An 18,723-nucleotide genomic window follows, 5' to 3' on the forward strand; every position below is an offset into this window, starting at 1 on the left:
CCAGAGAAACCTCTTTATTGTGGCTCTGAAGATCCTCTTTGAGTCCTTCAAAAGAAGGAAGGATTGGAGTATCAGCGGTAGGAAACTGAAATCCAGTCCCATCTCCAATTACAACAGGCTCCAGATGAGTCCGAGAGTTCTCGACACTCATTTCTCCTCCATTCTCCATTTCCTACTCCATCATCTCCATCTTCTCCATCATCCCCATCTTCATCATCATCTCCATCTCCATCTTCATCTCCATCTTCATCTCCATCTCCACCATCATCTCCATCTCCATCTCCGTCATCATCTATCATCTCCAATCTCCATCTCCGAAGTTACGCCCACTTCCTCTAAGTTTGGCGCCATGGGAACTACACTGCCCAGAAGCCGCCGCGCCCGGAGCCGCGATGCTTGGCCAATGAACAGAGGCCTGACCGAACGTGCGCCGCGCACTGGGCGGGACTTCCGGCGTCTCCTCTGGGCGGACAGTTTCGCGGCTGTCAGGAGAACTCAGCCTGGTGGAAGCTGATTGTGCGCTGAGGCAACCAGCGCCGGAAGGCGCGGTGGCTCGGCGTTCTGTTCTCACCGCTCAGAGGCGGGTCTGAGGCTCGGTGGCGGCGCCCAGGGTGACCCGGGCCCTCTCCTCGGTTGTTGTCTCCCCGCCCGCTCTACCCACAGGCTCGGATGGCGGGGGCCGCGCTAAGGGACCCCGCTCAGGTGAGCGCCGCGTCCTCCCGGCCTCCCCCGAATCCTAAAGCCCTGTGAGGGCCGCCTGCTCAGGTCCCCGGGTGCAGAACTGTGGGGCGTTCGTGGGCGGGGTCCCGTTTCTGACACGCAGTGTGATGGGGTGGGAATGGAGGGCAAGGGGTCCGGCACGCAAAGGTGTGAGGCGCACTCAGCGAGTCCCGAACTTGAGGCCTCCTGGTGTCCGTAGTAGGCAGCTTGGGAAGGGACGAGTCGCGTGTGGAGCGACGGCCCGAGGAGCTGCGCTTTCATCCTGAGGGCGCCACAGTGGCCGCGGAGGGCTGGAGACAGAAGAGTGACACGATCTGTTTCTCTAAGTTTGCCAAAGGCCTCTCAAGGCAAAACAGACTGGGATGGGGGTGAGGCGGGTGAAGACAGACATGTGAGTAGGTAAATTCAGTAGATTAGTGGAGAGTCTACTGGGACTGGGCCATAGAGGCGGGGAAGTGATCAGATCTTGGATGGATTTCAAAAACTGAACAGGCGGAAATTCCTGTTGCATCACATGTGACTATGAAAGAAAGTAGGGAATGAAGAGCCATTCTGGATTTTTATTTGTATTTTTGTTTGTTCCTGAATATCAGGAAGGATGGAGATGGGGAAGGCTGTGCAGGGAGTAGGTTTTGGGCATGGTTTCCTGAGAAGTCCCAGAGTGGAGGTATCATGTCCACATGGGCAGCTGGAAGGCCTGGGGCTCCTATTTAGGAGGGAGAATCTTAAGGTTTTCTTTCAGATGGGCCCTGAGGTGAGGGAAGGGAGAAATGGGCCTGTAGGCCGGGGCAGCCTCTACAGCCTGGGGTTTTGCGGTCTAAAGTGGTTCTGTCTGGTGCCTGCAGGAATGGAGGGTTATAGAGTATGAAGACCCAGGACTGGATGGAGACTGCAGTGTTGGGTAGTATATAGGTTTGCCACTCTAGGCTCAGCAGTTCCTCATGTCCAGTCCGTATGAAGAAAAGGAAAGGTCAGCCAGGCTGGTGGAGCAGCCCCTTTGGTGCCTAAGTTTCCCTAGCCATCAGCACAGGAGGGATGATCAACTGCGCCAGTAGAAGGGCTCTCAGCAGGATTGCCTTCAGGGGAGTATATAACAGGCAGCCAGGTTGCCAAAAGGAAACCCACATTTTCTTTCTTTCTCTTTCCTTCTTTCTTTCTTTCTTTCCTTTCTTTCTTTCCTTTCTTTCTTTCTTCTTTCTCAGAATTCTGCCGTTGTGATCTGCCCACCTCAGCCTCCCAAAGTTGGGATTACAGGCTTGAGCCACTGTGCACAGGCAGAAACCCATATTTTTAAAACCTGCCAGTTTATTTGCACTGAAAATGTTGACAGAGGCATTAATTATGTGTACAGTAGGAGTTGATACTTAGTCCTAGACACATAAGAATGAGTTTGATACAAACAATAGTCCTATTGAGTGAATACCATTATTATTGCTGTGTTGCAGATGGCAACACCAAGGCACAGGGAAGTTGAGCATTTTTGCAAGGGCACACAACAGGTAAGAGGCATCACTAAGAACCAAAGCCCAGATTATAGATACTCAGGCACACCTGACTCCAGGCTAGATGAGGGGGCTTGGATGATCCTTTGGCAACGTCACTGTCTGGTTCTCATTGCCTTGATTTTCCATAGGTTCTTGTGACTGCAGTTACTTGCATACCATGAGGAGGTAAATGGAGGATTTCTCAGGTCCTCACCCTGCTCAACTCCTACCTACATGGTCTTCAGAATCATAGTGTCTTGAGACTCCTTGCTTGCTATTATCACTACCCTTCCATTTGAGTTCCCTGGAAAACAGTTGTACAGTCAGGGTCCTGAGTCCAGACTATATATTATTATTATTTATTTATTTATTTTTGAAGTGGAATTTAGCTCTTGTTGCCCAGACTGGAGTGCAATGGCGTGATCTCGGCTCATTGCAACTTCCGCCTCCTGAATTCAAGCGATTTTCCTGTCTGAGCCTCCTGAGTAGCTGGGATTACAGGCACATGCTGTCACACCTGGCTAATTTTGTATTTTTAGTAGAGATGGGGTTTCTCCATGTTGGTCAGGCTGGTCTCGAACTCCCGATCTCAGGTTATCTGCCTGCCTCTGCCTCCCAAACTGCTGGGATTTTAGGCATGAGCCACCACACCTGGCACAGATTATATGTTATATGGAGAGGTTCTCATTTCTGGCAACCAATGACAGGAGGTTTAGAAGGCATAGTGATCAACATGAGAAAATACATGGATTTAAGTTTGAGCTGGAAATGCTTAGGCAAACTTAGATCTCCATTATGTCTGGCGGAAGCATCAGCAGGTATAAGGCAGACCTGAAGTGGTTGGCTGAGGACCTGGGCCTCTATTCTTTGTATTTTTGTTTGTTTGTTTATTCCTGAATATCAGGAAGGATGGAAATGGGGAAGGCTATGCAGGGATTATGGCCCAGTCTTTTTTTTTTTTTTTTTTTTTTTTTTTTTTTTTTGAGACGGAGTCTCACACTGTCGCCCAGGCTGGAATGCAGTGGCGCAATCTCGACTCCCTGCAAGCTCTGCCTCCTGGGTTCAGGCCATTCTCCTGCCTCAGCCTCCGGAGTAGCTGGGACTACAGGCACCCGCCACCACGCCCGGCTAATTTTCTTTTTTGTATTTTTAGTAGAGATGAGGTTTCACCGTGTTAACCAGGATGGTCTCGGATCTCCTGACCTCGTGCTCTGCCTGCCTCGGCCTCCCAAAGTGCTGGGATTACAGGTGTGAGCCACCGCGCCCGGCCTGGAGTCTGTGTTTTTTAAGTAGATATGAGCAGATTTTCTAAAGTGTAGGGTAAGAGAAAGAGGTTAATGGTAAGAGTAGTTTTCAGTGGGAATAATTAAGTTAGGTTTTGGCCATGTTGATATGAGATGTTCCAGAGACCCTTGAGTGGATTCATTGAGTGGGCACCAGGATAGAGAAGTCTGGAATTCAGGTGAAGGGTTCAGATTGGAAATACACACTATACAGTTGGTGTTTGCACCAAATGGGGTAGTGGAGCAGATTTAGGAGGGAGCATCTTGAGGTCCTATTGGTAATGCCATTAGGTAATAAGGGAGAATAGGGGCAAAGAACTGATTCTCTTGCTTGGATACCTGGATGGGAGTGGTAGGCTTCACAAGGACATGAGGGAGAATGGTGGCCATGGGGAAGGGGATGTAGTGGTGAGGAGGGTCTGGTTGGTGACCAAAGTTCCTGTGGGGGTAAACATGAGATGGACATGAAGATGAAGCTATAATGACGTAAGATGACAGGAAGGCAGGCACTGCTGCTTATTCATCCAACTGTGGGATCACAAGGCTTTTGTTCTTACCTGGGACCTGGGGAGTTTCTCAGGCTGCTGGATTAGCTCAAGATCAAATGAGGTCATCTGGGAGAATTGCTGGGCCTGGTTTGGGAGACTTGGGCTTCTTTTTATTTATTTATTTTTTTATTTTTTATTTTTATTTTTTTTTGAGACGGAGTCTCGCTCTGTCGCCCAGGCTGGAGTGCAGTGGCGCGATCTCGGCTCACTGCAAGCTCCGCCTCCTGGGTTTACGCCATTCTCCTGCCTCAGCCTCCTGAGTAGCTGGGACTACAGGCGCCCGCCACCGCGCCCGGCTAATTTTTTGTATTTTTAGTAGAGACGGGGTTTCACCGTGGTCTCGATCTCCTGACCTTGTGATCCGCCCGCCTCGGCCTCCCAAAGTGCTGGGATTACAGGCATGAGCCACCGCGCCCGGCCTTTTCTTTTTTTTAATTTTAATTTTTATTTATTTATTATTATTTTTTTTTGAGATGGAATTTCACTCTTGTTGCCCAGGCTAGAGTGCAATGGCAAGATCTTGGCTCACAGCAACCTCCGCCTCCCGGGTTCAAGCTGTTCTCCTGCCTCAGCCTCCCGAGTACCTGGGATTACAGGCATGTTCCAACACGCCCAGCTAATTGTGTATTTTTTGTGGAGATGGGGTTTCTCCATGTTGGTCAGGCTGGTCTCGAACTCCTGACCTCAGGTGATCCACCTGCCTCGGCCTCTGAAAGTGGTGGGATTACAGGCGTGAGCCACCACACCCGGCCTGGCCTGCGATTCTAATGAGAGTCAGAGGAAGGCTGACATTGGGAAGGGACAGCTTCTCAACACAGATATGGAAGAGTGCCAAAGGAGTCCAAATATGTGTGCAATTCCAAGTAGCTGAAGGTGAAGCAACAAAACGAGCCAGGTAGGGAGGCCTTCAAAGTGAGGCTGAGGGTTGCCCCTGGCAGTCAGTGCCATTGGAGGTCTAGGATGGGATGGTGTTCTGATTGCATTTGGTAAGTGCCCTCTGGATGCCATGTGTAGACTAGAATGTAGTGACACTAGGGGATGTACATAAGGTGGTATAGGGGGCAGTGGTTGTGGTATACAGTATGTGTACATTCTAATGAGTATAAACAGATGTCCCCAGGGACCTTGTATTGGGGACTTCAGGGAGAACACTACACAAATTTGATTGTATTTGGTAAACAATCTTGGAATCCAAGGTCAGTTGTCTGACAAGAGAAGAGTAGGAGTCTGCATACCATGCCCAGAGCTGAAATGGACTATATCTGCCTACCTGCCTGTGCTTGCTTAGTGGGAACATGAGGAGAGAGTTAGCATCAGTGGTTCTGGGGCAGGGTCTCTCCTTTGAGATGGGGATTGAGGAAGAGGGTGAGCAGGGGTGGATGTTTAGGGGGATGCCTAAATTCCCCAGTAAGGAGGCCACAGATAAACTCAACTCTCTCCATCTTAGCAGGGCTATGTGACCTTTGAGGACGTAGCTGTCTACTTCTCCCAGGAGGAATGGAGATTGCTTGATGAGACTCAGAGGCTCCTCTACCGCAATGTGATGCTGGAGAACTTTTCACTTCTGGCCTCTCTGGGTAAGTTTCTCACAGCCCACCCCAGCATCCTGGGCTGGGCTCGTCTCTTCCTCCTTTTCCTAGTGACAGGTCTGTTCTTCCCAAAGCTGAATTGTGGGCACTCATTCCTTCTCCAGGATCTTGAAGTAGCTACTGTAGTCAGCCTGGGCTGCGTATACTACCATCTTCTCTCCCCGAGCTGCCCCAGAGCTGTGTAGGAAAGGGTTTGGGGGTCACGAGTCTTTCAGTCAGCTTGATGGGTCTTAACCCTGGTGGCCTCTCTGTGGCCTGGTGACACTGTGCAGATCTGTGGTAATTCTATTCTGCTACATTCTGCCTGCCTCCTCTAGCCAACATACCTGGGTGTCTGTCTGTGCCAGCAATTGAGTCACCAATGTGATTGCTGTTTGACTGAGTTGTTCCTGTAAGACCCTCCTCCAAGGTTCTTTCTGTACTATGTTGTTTTCTTTCCTGTGGTCCATGATGGGATAGGTCATTCTGGCTCAGTGCTGCCACTCACCTGTTGTTTTCCTTAGGACTTGCATCTTCCAAGACCCATGAAATCACCCAGCTGGAGTCATGGGAGGAGCCCTTCATGCCTGCTTGGGAAGTTATGATTTCAGCCTTACCAAAAGGTACTTGATGGGTGGAGCTCAGGGAGGTATGAACTCGGGGATGGGTTCATATCATACCAGGAGTCTTTGCAGTGGGCCCAGATATTTTGATACCAAGGCAAGGGGTCATTGCTGATTTCTATCTTTTCTTCCTCAGTCACCCATTTATATCTATTCTGATATTTGACCCGGGGCCATTCCCCACCTCTCTGTCCTCCATGTTTCACCCAATCCTCAGCAGCACCTTTCAGCAGTGGCTTTCACTGAATGTATGGTGAGGTGGGAGCTTATCCTTGCATAGCGCTTGGACACCAACTATTTCTTTCCAGTTGGTTTTTTTTTTTGAGACGGAGTCTCACTCTGTTGCCCAGTTTGGAGTGCAGTGGCTTGATCTTGGCTCACTGCAAGCTCCTCCTATCAAGTTCATGCCATTTTCCTGCCTCAGCCTCCTGAGTAGCTGGGACTACTGCCACCACGCCTGGCTAATTTTTTGTATTTTTAGTAGAGACTGGGTTTCACCATGTTAGCCTGAATGGTCTCGATCTCCTGACCTTATGATCCACCTGCCTTGACCTCCCAAAATGCTGGGATTACAGGCATGAGTCACCACGCCCATCTTGCAGTTGATTTTTTCTGGACCTGGACATAACCTTCTGTGCCATGTTCCTGTGTCTCCAGCAGCCAAAGTCCTGTGGAAAGCCATTTGCAGTGGATTTTGTTGGGGACTCTGCCTCTCCTCCCTGTGCTACACCCCATCCTTGCATCTTTGGTGCTCATGAGGCCTCCCCAAATCCGTGATCTAGCCAGGTTCAGCACTGCACAGCAGGCCCTTCCCCACCAAGCGCTAGCCCCCTCATTCTGCCAGTAGTCCCAGGCACTAATTACTGGGTGTGTCAAACACATTTGTGAAAGTGCTGCCTCCTCACACCAAAGACTACGTTTACTTCATCAACATTTCTCTTCTTTCAGGTTGTTGGCATGGAGCCGAGGCCGAGGAGGCCCCTGAGCAGAGTGCTTCTGTAGGACTGTGCAGTTCAAACGTTCAGCAACACCAGAAGCACTATGGAGAGAAACCCTTAAAAAGACAAGAGGGCAGGGTCCCAGTTTTGAGGAGTTGCAGAGTCCACCTGTCAGAGAAGTCCTTGCAAAGCAGAGAAGTTGGGAAGGACCTCCTGACCAGCTCAGGTGTTCTCAAGCACCAGATGACTCACACGGGAGAGAAGTCACATAGGAGCTCCAAAAGTAGGGAGGCCTTTCATGCTGGGAAAAGGTATTACAAATGCAGTGAATGTGGGAAAGACTTTGGTCAGAAATATTTACTTGTTCAGCACCAGAGACTACACACTGGGGAAAAGCCTTATGAATGCAGTGAATGTGGGAAGTTATTTAGCCATAAGTCCAACCTTTTTATACACCAAATAGTTCACACTGGAGAAAGGCCTTATGGGTGTAGTGACTGTGGAAAATCCTTTAGCCGTAATGCTGACCTCATTCAACATCAGAGAGTTCACACTGGAGAAAAGCCTTTTACATGCAGTGAATGTGGAAAAGCTTTCAGGCATAATTCCACACTTGTTCAGCATCACAGAATCCACACTGGAGTAAGGCCTTATGAGTGCAGTGAATGTGGAAAATTGTTTAGTTTCAACTCCAGCCTCATGAAACATCAGAGAGTTCACACTGGAGAAAGACCTTATAAGTGCAGTGAATGTGGAAAATTCTATAGCCACAAGTCCAGCCTTATCAATCATTGGCGTGTTCACACTGGAGAAAGGCCTTATGAGTGCAGCGAATGTGGGAAGTTTTTTAGCCAAAGTTCAAGCCTCATGCAACATCGAAAAGTTCACACTGGAGAAAAGCCTTTTAAGTGCAATGAATGTGGGAGATTCTTTAGTGAGAATTCCAGCCTGGTTAAACATCAGAGGGTTCACACTGGAGCAAAGCCTTATGAGTGCAGGGAATGTGGGAAATTTTTTCGCCACAGCTCCAGTCTTGTTAAACATCGAAGGATTCACACTGGAGAAATACGGTGATTGTGGGAAATCCTTTAGCCAGCATTTCAACCTCATTAAACACCAGAAAGTTCACAGGGAAAAAAAGTCTTGAAGGTAACAAATGGAAATCCATTAGCTACACTTCTAAACTCATTCAACACTGGACAGACAGTTCACAGAGTGGACAATGTAGTGAATATGGAGAAAGGCCTCACCCAAAGGCCTAACCTTATTCAACACCAGAAAGTTTAGACTGGAGAAAGGCCTTAGACTGTCGCTGATTCAATATGATTCACCTTGCCGGGCATGGTGACTCACACCTGTTAATCTTACCACTTTGGGAGGCTGGAGCAGGCGGATCACAAGGTCAGAACATCGAGACCATCCTGGTTAACACGATGAAACCCTGTCTCTGCTAAAAATACAAAAAATTACCAGGCATGGTGGCAGGCGCCCATAGTCCTAGCTACTCAGGAGGCTGAGGCAAGAGAATGACGTGAACCCAGGAGGTGGAATTTGCAGTGAGCCGAGATCGCACCACTGCACTCCAGCGTGGGTGACAGAGCGAGACTCCGTCTCAAAAAAAGAAAAACAGAAAACAAAAACCAGGCGTGGTGGCAGGCACCTGTAGTCCCAGCTACTTAGGAGGCTGAGGCAGGAGATTCACTTGAACCTGGGAGGCAGAGATTGCATGGAGCCAAGATCACGCCACTGCACTCCAGCCTGGGTGACCGAGCGAGACTTCGTCTCAAACAAACAAATAAACAAAAAACCCAGAAACTCTGAGGATAATCTTTATGAGGGAGCTGGCAATTGAATGTCATTCATCTAAATATGCACACTGGAGGCAGGATGAGAATTCCTGACAGATTGTCCTTCCTGAGAAGATAGCCCTCTGCCTTGGAGCTCCAGAGAGAGGGAGCCCTGTATTCTTGGCTGCAGCAGTCGAATGGAGTTTTTATCTCGCTGAGTTTGGAGTTGGGAGAGGAAAGGAGTGGTCTTGGTTCAGATGTGACTGACTTTTGCTGTTCTTATGAATGTTAGATCTTCTTTAATAAATATTTATTTGCCGTACACCCTTGTGACCATTTCCAGAGACTGAATTGTGTTTTTATAATTTTCACCCTTTTGGCTGTGTAACAGGGCTGCAAAGCTCTTCAGTTACTCTGTAAGTGGATCCAAATGTTTGAAATTTTAGTTGCCAAATTGTGTTCTAAATGGTTAGCATTTCATATTTCCTCCTGGAATATATTAGGTTTTCCATTTCTTCACATTACTGACAATTTATATGTATGGAAATCATAGGCCATTCATTTTAGCCATTTTACTAAATATGCAGTAGTATTTCATTGTAGTTCTTAATTTGTGTTTTTCCAGTGACTTAGTTTTCAGCTTTTTTTAATGTGCTTATTTGTCACTCTTATATCTTCGTTAGTAAAATGTCTGTTGGTATTTTTTGCCTGTTTTTTAAAACATTTGGTTGGTTGCAAGTTCTTAACATTTCTGAAGACAAATTCCTTATTTGATATAAGCGTTGGGAATATTTTTTCATTGTCTGTGGCTTTTGTTTTCTTTTTTAAAATTTAGAGGTGCGGTCTTGCTATGTTACATAGACTAGTCTCTTAACTCCTGGCCTCAAGTGGTCATCCTGCCTCAGACTCCCAAAGTGCCAGGGTACAGGCATGAGCCACCATGCTTGACCTTGTTTTCAGTTCTTAACAGTATCTTTCCTAAAGCAGATTGTCTTAATTTTATGAAGCCCAGTTTATCCATTTGTTATTTTATTCAATATGCATTTGGTGTTGTATTCTCATACTATACCATATCTTTGCCTATAAATAAAACCCTTACATGAGTATGCTACTGTAGTCTTAAGAATCTTTTTAAATAACCAACTTCTGAAATATTTGTAGGTTTAACCTACAAAAAAAGAATTCAATTTATGTAGATAAAGAATTCAATTTAAATAGATAATGTGTACATACTCCCTATCTTTTGTGAGATATCCTAGCAAGCAGTGGCATTCCAGTAGCTTTGAGCATATTTAATGCCCAGTTATTGGTTTGTATAATTTTTTAATAAAGGGAACCAGAACTCCTTAGAGAAGAGGCTGTTTTCTGATTGTGGCAGAAAAGGTACAACATGAGTCGAGGAAATACTGCATTGGAAAGTAAAGGATGCTCACAGAATAATGTTGATGTATTAGCTTTCTATTGCTGTCCTGACAAATCACCACAAACTTACAGTTTAAACAATACAAATATATTATCTTACAGTTCTTTGTTTTTTTGTTGTTTGTTTTTTGAGACAGAGTCTCGCTCTGTCGCCCAGGCTGGAGTGCAGTGGTGCGATCTCGGCTCACTGCAAGCTCCACCTCCTGGGTTTACGCCATTCTCCTGCCTCAGCCTCCGGAGTAGCTGGGACTACAGGCGCCCGCCACCGCGCCCGGCTAATTTTTTGTATTTTTAGTAGAGACGGGGTTTCACCATGGTCTCGATCTCCTGACCTTGTGATCCTCCCGCCTCGGCCTCCCAAAGTGCTGGGATTACAGGCGTAAGCCACCGCGCCCGGCAATCTTACAGTTCTTTAGGTCATAAGTATAATAGAGACATCACTGGGTTAAAATCAAAGTGTTGTCATGATTGTGTTCCTTTCTAGAGTTTCACGGAGAATCTGTTTCTTGCTTATTTTGAGTAGTTAGCATATTTAAGTTCTTTGTGGTTGTAGGACTGAGGTTCCTTTTTCTTGATGGCATCAACTGAGGGTCATTCCTAAAACATGTAAGAACTTTTATGAAATATTAAAGGAAGAAATCGTACCAATTATATACAGACTCTTCCAAAAACAGAAAGGTTCAAACACTTCTGAACTATATGAAAGTTAGCATTAACAGGACACCAAAGAGACAATGACATTAAACAAAACTAGACCAATCACCAAATGAATATAGACAGAGCCTTAACAAAATTTTAGCAAATTGAGGCACTCGTCCTTTAAATCGCCTCACTGGGGTCTCTTCCAAGCATACTTCTCTTTCTTTCTTGTTGTAAAGCCTTTTTAAATAAACTTGCACTCATGCTAAAACAAAACAAAAAGACATTTAGCAAATTGAATCCCTCCATATACAAACAATAATAAATCATAACCTGGTGAGGTTTATCAAGAATACAAGTTTGATCCAATAGTTTAAACTCTCTTAGTGTAATCTATGTTAACAGACTAAAATAAAAATCTCAAAAATGTAATAAAAGCATTTTACAAAATTCAAAACTAGGTTATGATAAACTCTGCAAACTAGAAAAAGACAGTGATTTTCTCCACCTATTGCTGCACATCTATGAAAAACAGCTAACAGCACATTTGACATATATGTGATCAAATATTTGATAAGCTGATTTTCCCCAACATTAGGAATAACACAAATGTCAACATTCATCATTTCTCATTAAAAAAAAATTTTTTTTATTATACATGTTCTAGGGTACATGTGCACAAAGTACAGGTTTGTTACATATGTATACATGTGCAATGTTGGTGTGCTGCACCCATCAACTCATCATTTACATCAGGTATAACTCCCAATGCCATGCCTCCCCCCTCCCTCCTCCCCACAATAGGCCCCGGTGTGATGTTCCCCTTCCCGTGTCCAAGTGATCTCATTGTTCAATTCCCACCTATGAGTGAGAACATGCAGTGTTTGGTTTTCTGTTCTTGCAATAGTTTGCTGAGAATGATAGTTTCCAGCTACATCCATGTCCCTACAAAGGACACGAACTCGTCCTTTTTTATGGCTGCATAGTATTCCATGGTGTATATGTGCCACATTTTCTTAATCCAGTCTGTCACTGATGGACATTTGGGTTGATTCCAAGTCTTTGCTATTGTGAATAGTGCCGCAGTAAACATACGTGTGCATGTGTCTTTATAGCAGCATGATTTATAATCCTTTGGGTATATACCCAGTAATGGGATGGCTGGGTCATATGGTATTTCTAGTTCTAGATCCTTGAGGAATCACCATACTGTTTTCCACAATGGTTGAACTAGTTTACAATCCCACCAATAGTGTAAAAGTGTTCCTATTTCTCCACATCCTCTCCAGCACCTGTTGTTTCCTGACTTTTTAATGATTGCCATTCTAACTGGTGTGAGATAGTATCTCATTGTGGTTTTGATTTGCATTTCTCTGATGGCCAGTGATGAGCACTTTTTCATATGTCTGTTGGCTGTATGAATGTCTTTTGAGAAATGTCTGTTCATATCCTTTGCCCACTTTTTGATGGGATTGTTTGTTTTTTTCTTATAAATTTGTTTGAGTTCTTTGTAGGTTCTGAATATTAGCCCTTTGTCAGATGAGTAGATTGCAAAAATTTTCTCCCATTCTGTAGGTTGTCTGTTCACTCTGATGGTAGTTTCTTTTGCTGTGCAGAAGCTCTTTAGTTTAATTAGATCCCATTTGTCAATTTTGGCTTTTGTTGCCGTTGCTTTTGGTGTTTTAGACATGAAGTCCTTGCCCATGCCTATGTCCTGAATGGTATTACGTAGGTTTTCTTCTAGGGTTTTAATGGTATTAGGTCTAATATTTAAGTCTCTAATCCATCGTGAATTAATTTTCATATAAGGAGTAAGAAAGGGATCCAGTTTCAGCTTTCTACTTATGGCTAGCCAATTTTCCCAGCACCATTTATTAAATAGGGAATCCTTTCCCCATTTCTTGTCTTTGTCAGGTTTGTCAAAGATCAGATGGCTGTAGATGTGTGGTATTATTTCTGGGGGCTCTGTTCTGTTCCATTGGTCTATATCTCTGTTTTGGTACCAGTACCATGCTGTTTTGGTTACTGTAGCCTTGTAGTATAGTTTGAAGTCAGGTAGCGTGATGCCTCCAACTTTGTTCTTTTGACTTAGGATTGTCTTGGCAGTGCGGGCTCTTTTTTGGTTCCATATGAACTTTAAAGCAGTTTTTTCCAATTCTGTGAAGAAAGTCATTGGTAGCTTGATGGGGATGGCATTGAATCTATAAATTACCTTGGGCAGTATGGCCATTTTCACAATATTGATTCTTCCTATCCATGAGCATGGTATGTTCTTCCACTTGTTCGTGTCCTCTTTTATTTCGGCTCACTGCAAGCTCCACCTCCCGGGTTCATGCCATTCTCCTGCCTCAGCCTCCCGAGTAGCTGGGACTACAGGCACCCGCCACCATGCCCAGCTAATTTTGTTTTGTATTTTTTAGTAGAGGCGGGGTTTCACGGTGTTAGCCAGGATGGCCTCGATCTCCTGACCTCATGATCCGCCCACTTCGGCCTCCCAAAGTGCTGGGATTACAGGCGTGAGCCACCGCGCCCAGCCAGATTTCTTTTTAAAAATAAATGAAAGCGATATTTAAGAATATGTGAACTTTTAGAAAAACACAAGTAAGAATAAATGTGACAAAGGTTGAATGAAGTAAGACTTATTTATTTATTTGTTTGTTTATTTTTGAGACAGAGTCTCCCTCTGTTGCCCAGGCTGGAGTACAGTGGCGCTCTCTCGGCTCACTGCAAGCTCTGCCTCCCCGGTTCACGCCATTCTCCTGCCTCAGCCTCCCAAGTAGCTGGGACTACAGGTGCCCACCACAACACCCGGCTAATTTTTTGTATTTTTGGTAGAGACGGGGTTTCACCGTGTTAGCCAGGATGGTCTCGATCTCCTGACCTTGTGATCTGCCCGCATCGGCCTCCCAAAGCTGGGATTACAGGTGTGAGCCACCGCGCCCAGCCCTCATTCATTTATTTTTTTGAGATGGAGTCTCACTCTGTTGCTCAGGCAGAAGTGCATTGGCACCATCTCTGCTCACTAAAACCTCCGCTTCCCAGGTAGAAGTGATTATCCTGCTTCAGACTCCCGAGTAACTGGGATTACAGGTGCATGGCACCACGCCCGGCTAATTTTTGTATTTTTAGTAGACAAGGTTTCACCATGTTGGCCAGGCTGGTGCTGAGCTCCCAATCTCAAGGAATCTGCCAGCCTTGGCCTCCCAAAGTGCTGGGATTGAATTAAGTAAGATTTAAGGGCTCATAAATTTGCTATAAAAAGTAACGGTATTGACATTTCATAATACAGATTCTTTTTTGTTTTGTTTTGTTTTGTTTTGAGACGGAGTCTCGCTCTGTCGCCCAGGCTGGAGTGCAGTGGCGCGATCTCGGCTCACTGCAAGCTCCGCCTCCTGGGTTTACGCCATTCTCCTGCCTCAGCCTCCTGAGTAGCTGGGACTACAGGCGCCCGCCACCGCACCCGGCTAATTTTTTGTATTTTTAGTAGAGACGGGGTTTCACCGTGGTCTCGATCTCCTGACCTTGTGATCCGCCCGCCTCGGCCTCCCAAAGTGCTGGGATTACAGGCGTGAGCCACCGCACCCAGCCCATAATACAGATTCTAATTACAGAAGTTATATAGATAAATACAAGGAACTTGCACAATTCACCAGGAATTTTCACGTATTAAAATATAAAATGAAAATGCTATAAGTAAACAAGAATATGATGAATGTACTAGCAGAAAATAGAACTTTCAACAAAGAGCTTTTTTTCTCTTTTGAATTTGGTCATTTGTGTAAAACAAACTGAGGAAAACATTTTGTAAATATTAGAAACTTAAAGCCAGCCATTAGAAAGTAATAATGCTTTTCCTGGAAAGATTAACTAATAAACAATCTATAAAATTTAAGGTATTATTAACCAAACAAACTTTTTAATTAAATATTTTTTAAAATAATTTTTTTTTTTTTTTATAAGACGGAGTCTCGCTCTGTTGCCCAGGCTGGAGTGCAGTGGCCGGATCTCAGCTCACTGCAAGCTCCGCCTCCCGGGTTCCCGCCATTCTCCTGCCTCAGCCTCCCGAGTAGCTGGGACTACAGGCGCCCGCCACCTCGCCCGGCTAGTTTTTTGTATTTTTTAGTAGAGAAGGGGTTTCACCGTGTTAGCCAGGATGGTCTCGATCTTCTGACCTCGTGATCCGCCCGTCTCGGCCTCCCAAAGTGCTGGGATTACAGGCTTGAGCCACCGCGCCCGGCCTAAAAATAATTTTTAATGTCAACTGATATTTTAATCCAGATTGAACTAGCTCATGGATTTGTCAGTTTCTTTAAACAAATGCTCAGATTTCTCAGTCTGTCCTAAGAGTGCACCTACAAATGTCCTTTCTAGATTCATATTCTGCTACTCTACTATCTCTCTACATTCCAAACACATACAATTTCTTCCAACTCCTTAAGGCCGTATGGGATCATTCTAGGTGATTTTCCCTCTGTCAGAGAGAATTGGACCCAATTATGTTTCAAAATATGTATTTTTAAAAATGTTCCATGTATCCTCATAAAAGTGAGAGATTTCTAATAATTCTCTAAAGTTAAAATTTTACTTCTGTAACACTATTTCAAAATTTCCTGAACTTCTCTTCTGAAGATCCTAACATAATTAGATTGGATAATCTTTGTATAATTGAGATAGTCATTTTTAGTTCTATTATAAGGTCCCCCATGTGGGCAGGAATATAACTGGTGCTATTTGCCATTGCATCCAAAATTTCTACCATTTAATATTTTGCTACATGTTAACAAATATTGAAATGAATGATTACATGCCATGAAGAAAACAGACTCATAGCAGTGTAATCAGATTACAAAATCAATTTGTCTTGGTCCTACAGGCAAAGCAGAATTGAGAAACCCAGGTGTCACTGCTGATGAGCACAAAGGGGTTGAATGCTGTGAAACATGAAACCACTGGCACAGAGATGTTCACCATTCAGTGGCCTGGGATTGCAGCTGAAGTCATCCTAAAGTTAACACGCTATAGATTGAAAGGTGAACAAGGAGCAGACCAGGATTAGGGTAGTGTATGTGACTCTGGCCTCATGGAAAAGTCCGGAGGAGAGTCTGTGATTGTGAATGTGTTGGACTCGCTGCTTGTGCCTGTGCAGGACAAAGACCTTGGAGCCACTGGCCCGGACCATGAAAACCAAACTCACAAAGTCAGGGGAAAAATATGTGATTGCATAGAATAAGTCAAATCTGTCTTGAATTGCACAGGAACAGACTCTATAATTTGTTTCTTCATTAAGGTTTTTCCTGTTCAATGGACCAGTCACTATTTTAAGAATACATGTGTTCATCAAGAGATGCAAAATCCAGCACAAGAAACAAGAGAAGCCAATGACCTTTGGGGATCTAATCTTGAGGTCCATCACCTCCATATCCTGGGGTTGAACTTAATGGCTTGGAAGCCATTGAGGAGGCAGATACTGCTGAAGGAAACCCCTGTGCCTAGTCTGTAATAATAAAAGAAAGTTTACACCCTGTATCATCTAGGAAATATTTTGACGCAAAGGCCTCCATTATTTGAGGTATCCCTTTGTAGGAAAGGACCAAGCAGTTGCCTTAGGTCAGTTGGTTGAGAATCAGGTCTGTGGGTCTCAACTTCTGTCCAGTGAGCAAAGGGAAGCTGTAAAGACAAAGGAGTGAGGAATTTCCCAGGATCCCAATTCCAGTCTATGCAAGGAAGATTTCAACTTTTCAAACTCAATTGCCTCGATACCTAGGATGTGTTGATTTCAGTTGAAGTCAGAAGAATAAGTAGGGGAAAAAAAAAATAGATGTCTTACCATCACCATGGAGAGTACTTTTCTGTGCTTATCCTATTGCATATTTCCCACTTTAATTGAGCATTGACACTTTATGGATACTTGCCCAAAGGCAGTTCCTGAAAAACTGCATTGGAAATAGCCTCAGTGTCCATCTACAAGAGTCTGGGTGAATGAATGAGAGCAAAACTGCACAACAGATCGCCACAACTTTAGAGATTAGTAAAGATCTCTGTATATCTGTCCCATCAGTATTGTTTCAGGATTTTTCCAACACCATTGAAAAATTAGGAAACACCTTGAACACAACAGAAAATTTGTGATTGTTCCTCGTTGCTTTGTCTGAAGGAAAGAGATGAATGCAGAAAACTGTACCCAGCTAAAATAAGTTATGTAGGAATATAAAAACTCATATAAGAACACAATTTGAAAATCTACTGGTAACATCAGTTCACCCAATGGTGTGAGCTAAACCCATCCATATTAGTGTTACACTTTCCATCTGATTTTATGTAATTCTCCTACCACCACTTCACAGTAACTCACAAGCTGCAACCCTTGACTCCCAGTTTCACAGGCAAAATTCAGCCTTTTTATGTAAAGTGCCATATTTATCATATTTATTTATTAAATGTTTTACATGTGTAAAATTGTGTTGTCTTATTATACTTCTATATTTTATCTTTCACAGATGATATTTTGTGTCTCCATAAGTCCTGTGATTTTATTTTGTATTTTGCATAATTCCATGTTTTTCAAGAATGCGTACATTGCATTATTGCAGAACTCACTTAATGGAGTTTCTCCAGGGTATATTTCACATTGAAAAATTCACATTCTAGAATTGTGTACATATTTTTTGAAGCAATTAAAAACATATAAAAGGAGAGAGTGCTGATAGACAAAGGGGACAGAACTGATACTTTATACAATTTTCTTCTGTTATACCTTTGTGTTTTCACAAATTTAAATATCGTTTTCTTTGTTTTGTTTTGTTTTGAGACAGAGTTTTGCTCTGTTGCCAGGCTGCAGTGCAGTGGCACAATCTCAGCTCACTGCAACCTCTGCCTCCCAGGTTCAAGTGATTCTCCTGCCTCAGCCTCCCGAGTAGTTGGGACTACAGGCGCGCACCACCACGCCCCACTAATTTTTTGTATCTTAGTGGAGATGGGGTTTCACCATGTTGCCCAACATGGTCTCCATCTCCTGACATCGTGATCCTCCCGCCTTGGCCACCCAAAGTGCTGGGATTACAGGTATGAGCCACAGTGCTCAGCCACAGCACTCAGCCTGTACATAATTTTTTTACAACATTAAATCAAGGTGAAATTTTAAAAATCCATGCAATGAAAGATGGAATGAACAAAAAAGTGAGTTTGATTGTGTGTCGGCATGATTGCCAATGCAGGCAAGATGTTTTTAAAAAAGCCTTCATGTGGTTTTAAAACTTAGACACATATGTGAACACACACACACCCCTAAATATAAGTAAAAGTAATGAAATCTGAGAACATTGGAAAGGATCATTATCAATATCTTTGTTTTGATTTTATAATATAGTCTTGCAAATGTTATCCTGGAAGAAACTAGGTAATATAATGTATACACAGGATCTTTTAGTATTATTTTTTACAGCTGCATGTAAATCATTGATTATGTCTATATACATTTTCAATTAAAAAATATATGGGTATATACAAGGCAAAAATATACACAAAAACATGTAAAAGTCATGTCCATAATCGTGTTTTGGCAAAATGTATTGCTATTGATACATTGAAAAAATAAGCCTCTTAAAAGTTGGCAATATTACACTAAAATTAGGTAATTTTAAGGAAATATAGAAGCACAATGTAAAACTCTTTTTTTTTTTTTTTTGAGACGGAGTCTTGCTCTGTTCCCAGG

General features: G+C 44.0%; 1 protein-coding gene across 1 annotated transcript; it reads left to right on the forward strand.

The window, feature by feature from the left end:
- The first annotated feature begins 428 nt into the window (after positions 1-428).
- On the forward strand, positions 429-9,273 carry LOC139355299 (zinc finger protein 773-like). Its single transcript, XM_011751860.3, is given in 5 exon segments — positions 429-702; positions 5,486-5,612; positions 6,128-6,226; positions 7,175-8,225; positions 8,227-9,273. Coding segments are annotated over 5 exon segments (1,395 nt in total). The 5' UTR covers positions 429-669; the 3' UTR covers positions 8,312-9,273.
- Positions 9,274-18,723: the final 9,450 nt, after the last annotated feature.

This window comes from Macaca nemestrina, chromosome 20 (assembly GCF_043159975.1).
Source record: "Macaca nemestrina isolate mMacNem1 chromosome 20, mMacNem.hap1, whole genome shotgun sequence".
NCBI classification, from domain to species: Eukaryota; Metazoa; Chordata; class Mammalia; order Primates; family Cercopithecidae; genus Macaca; species Macaca nemestrina.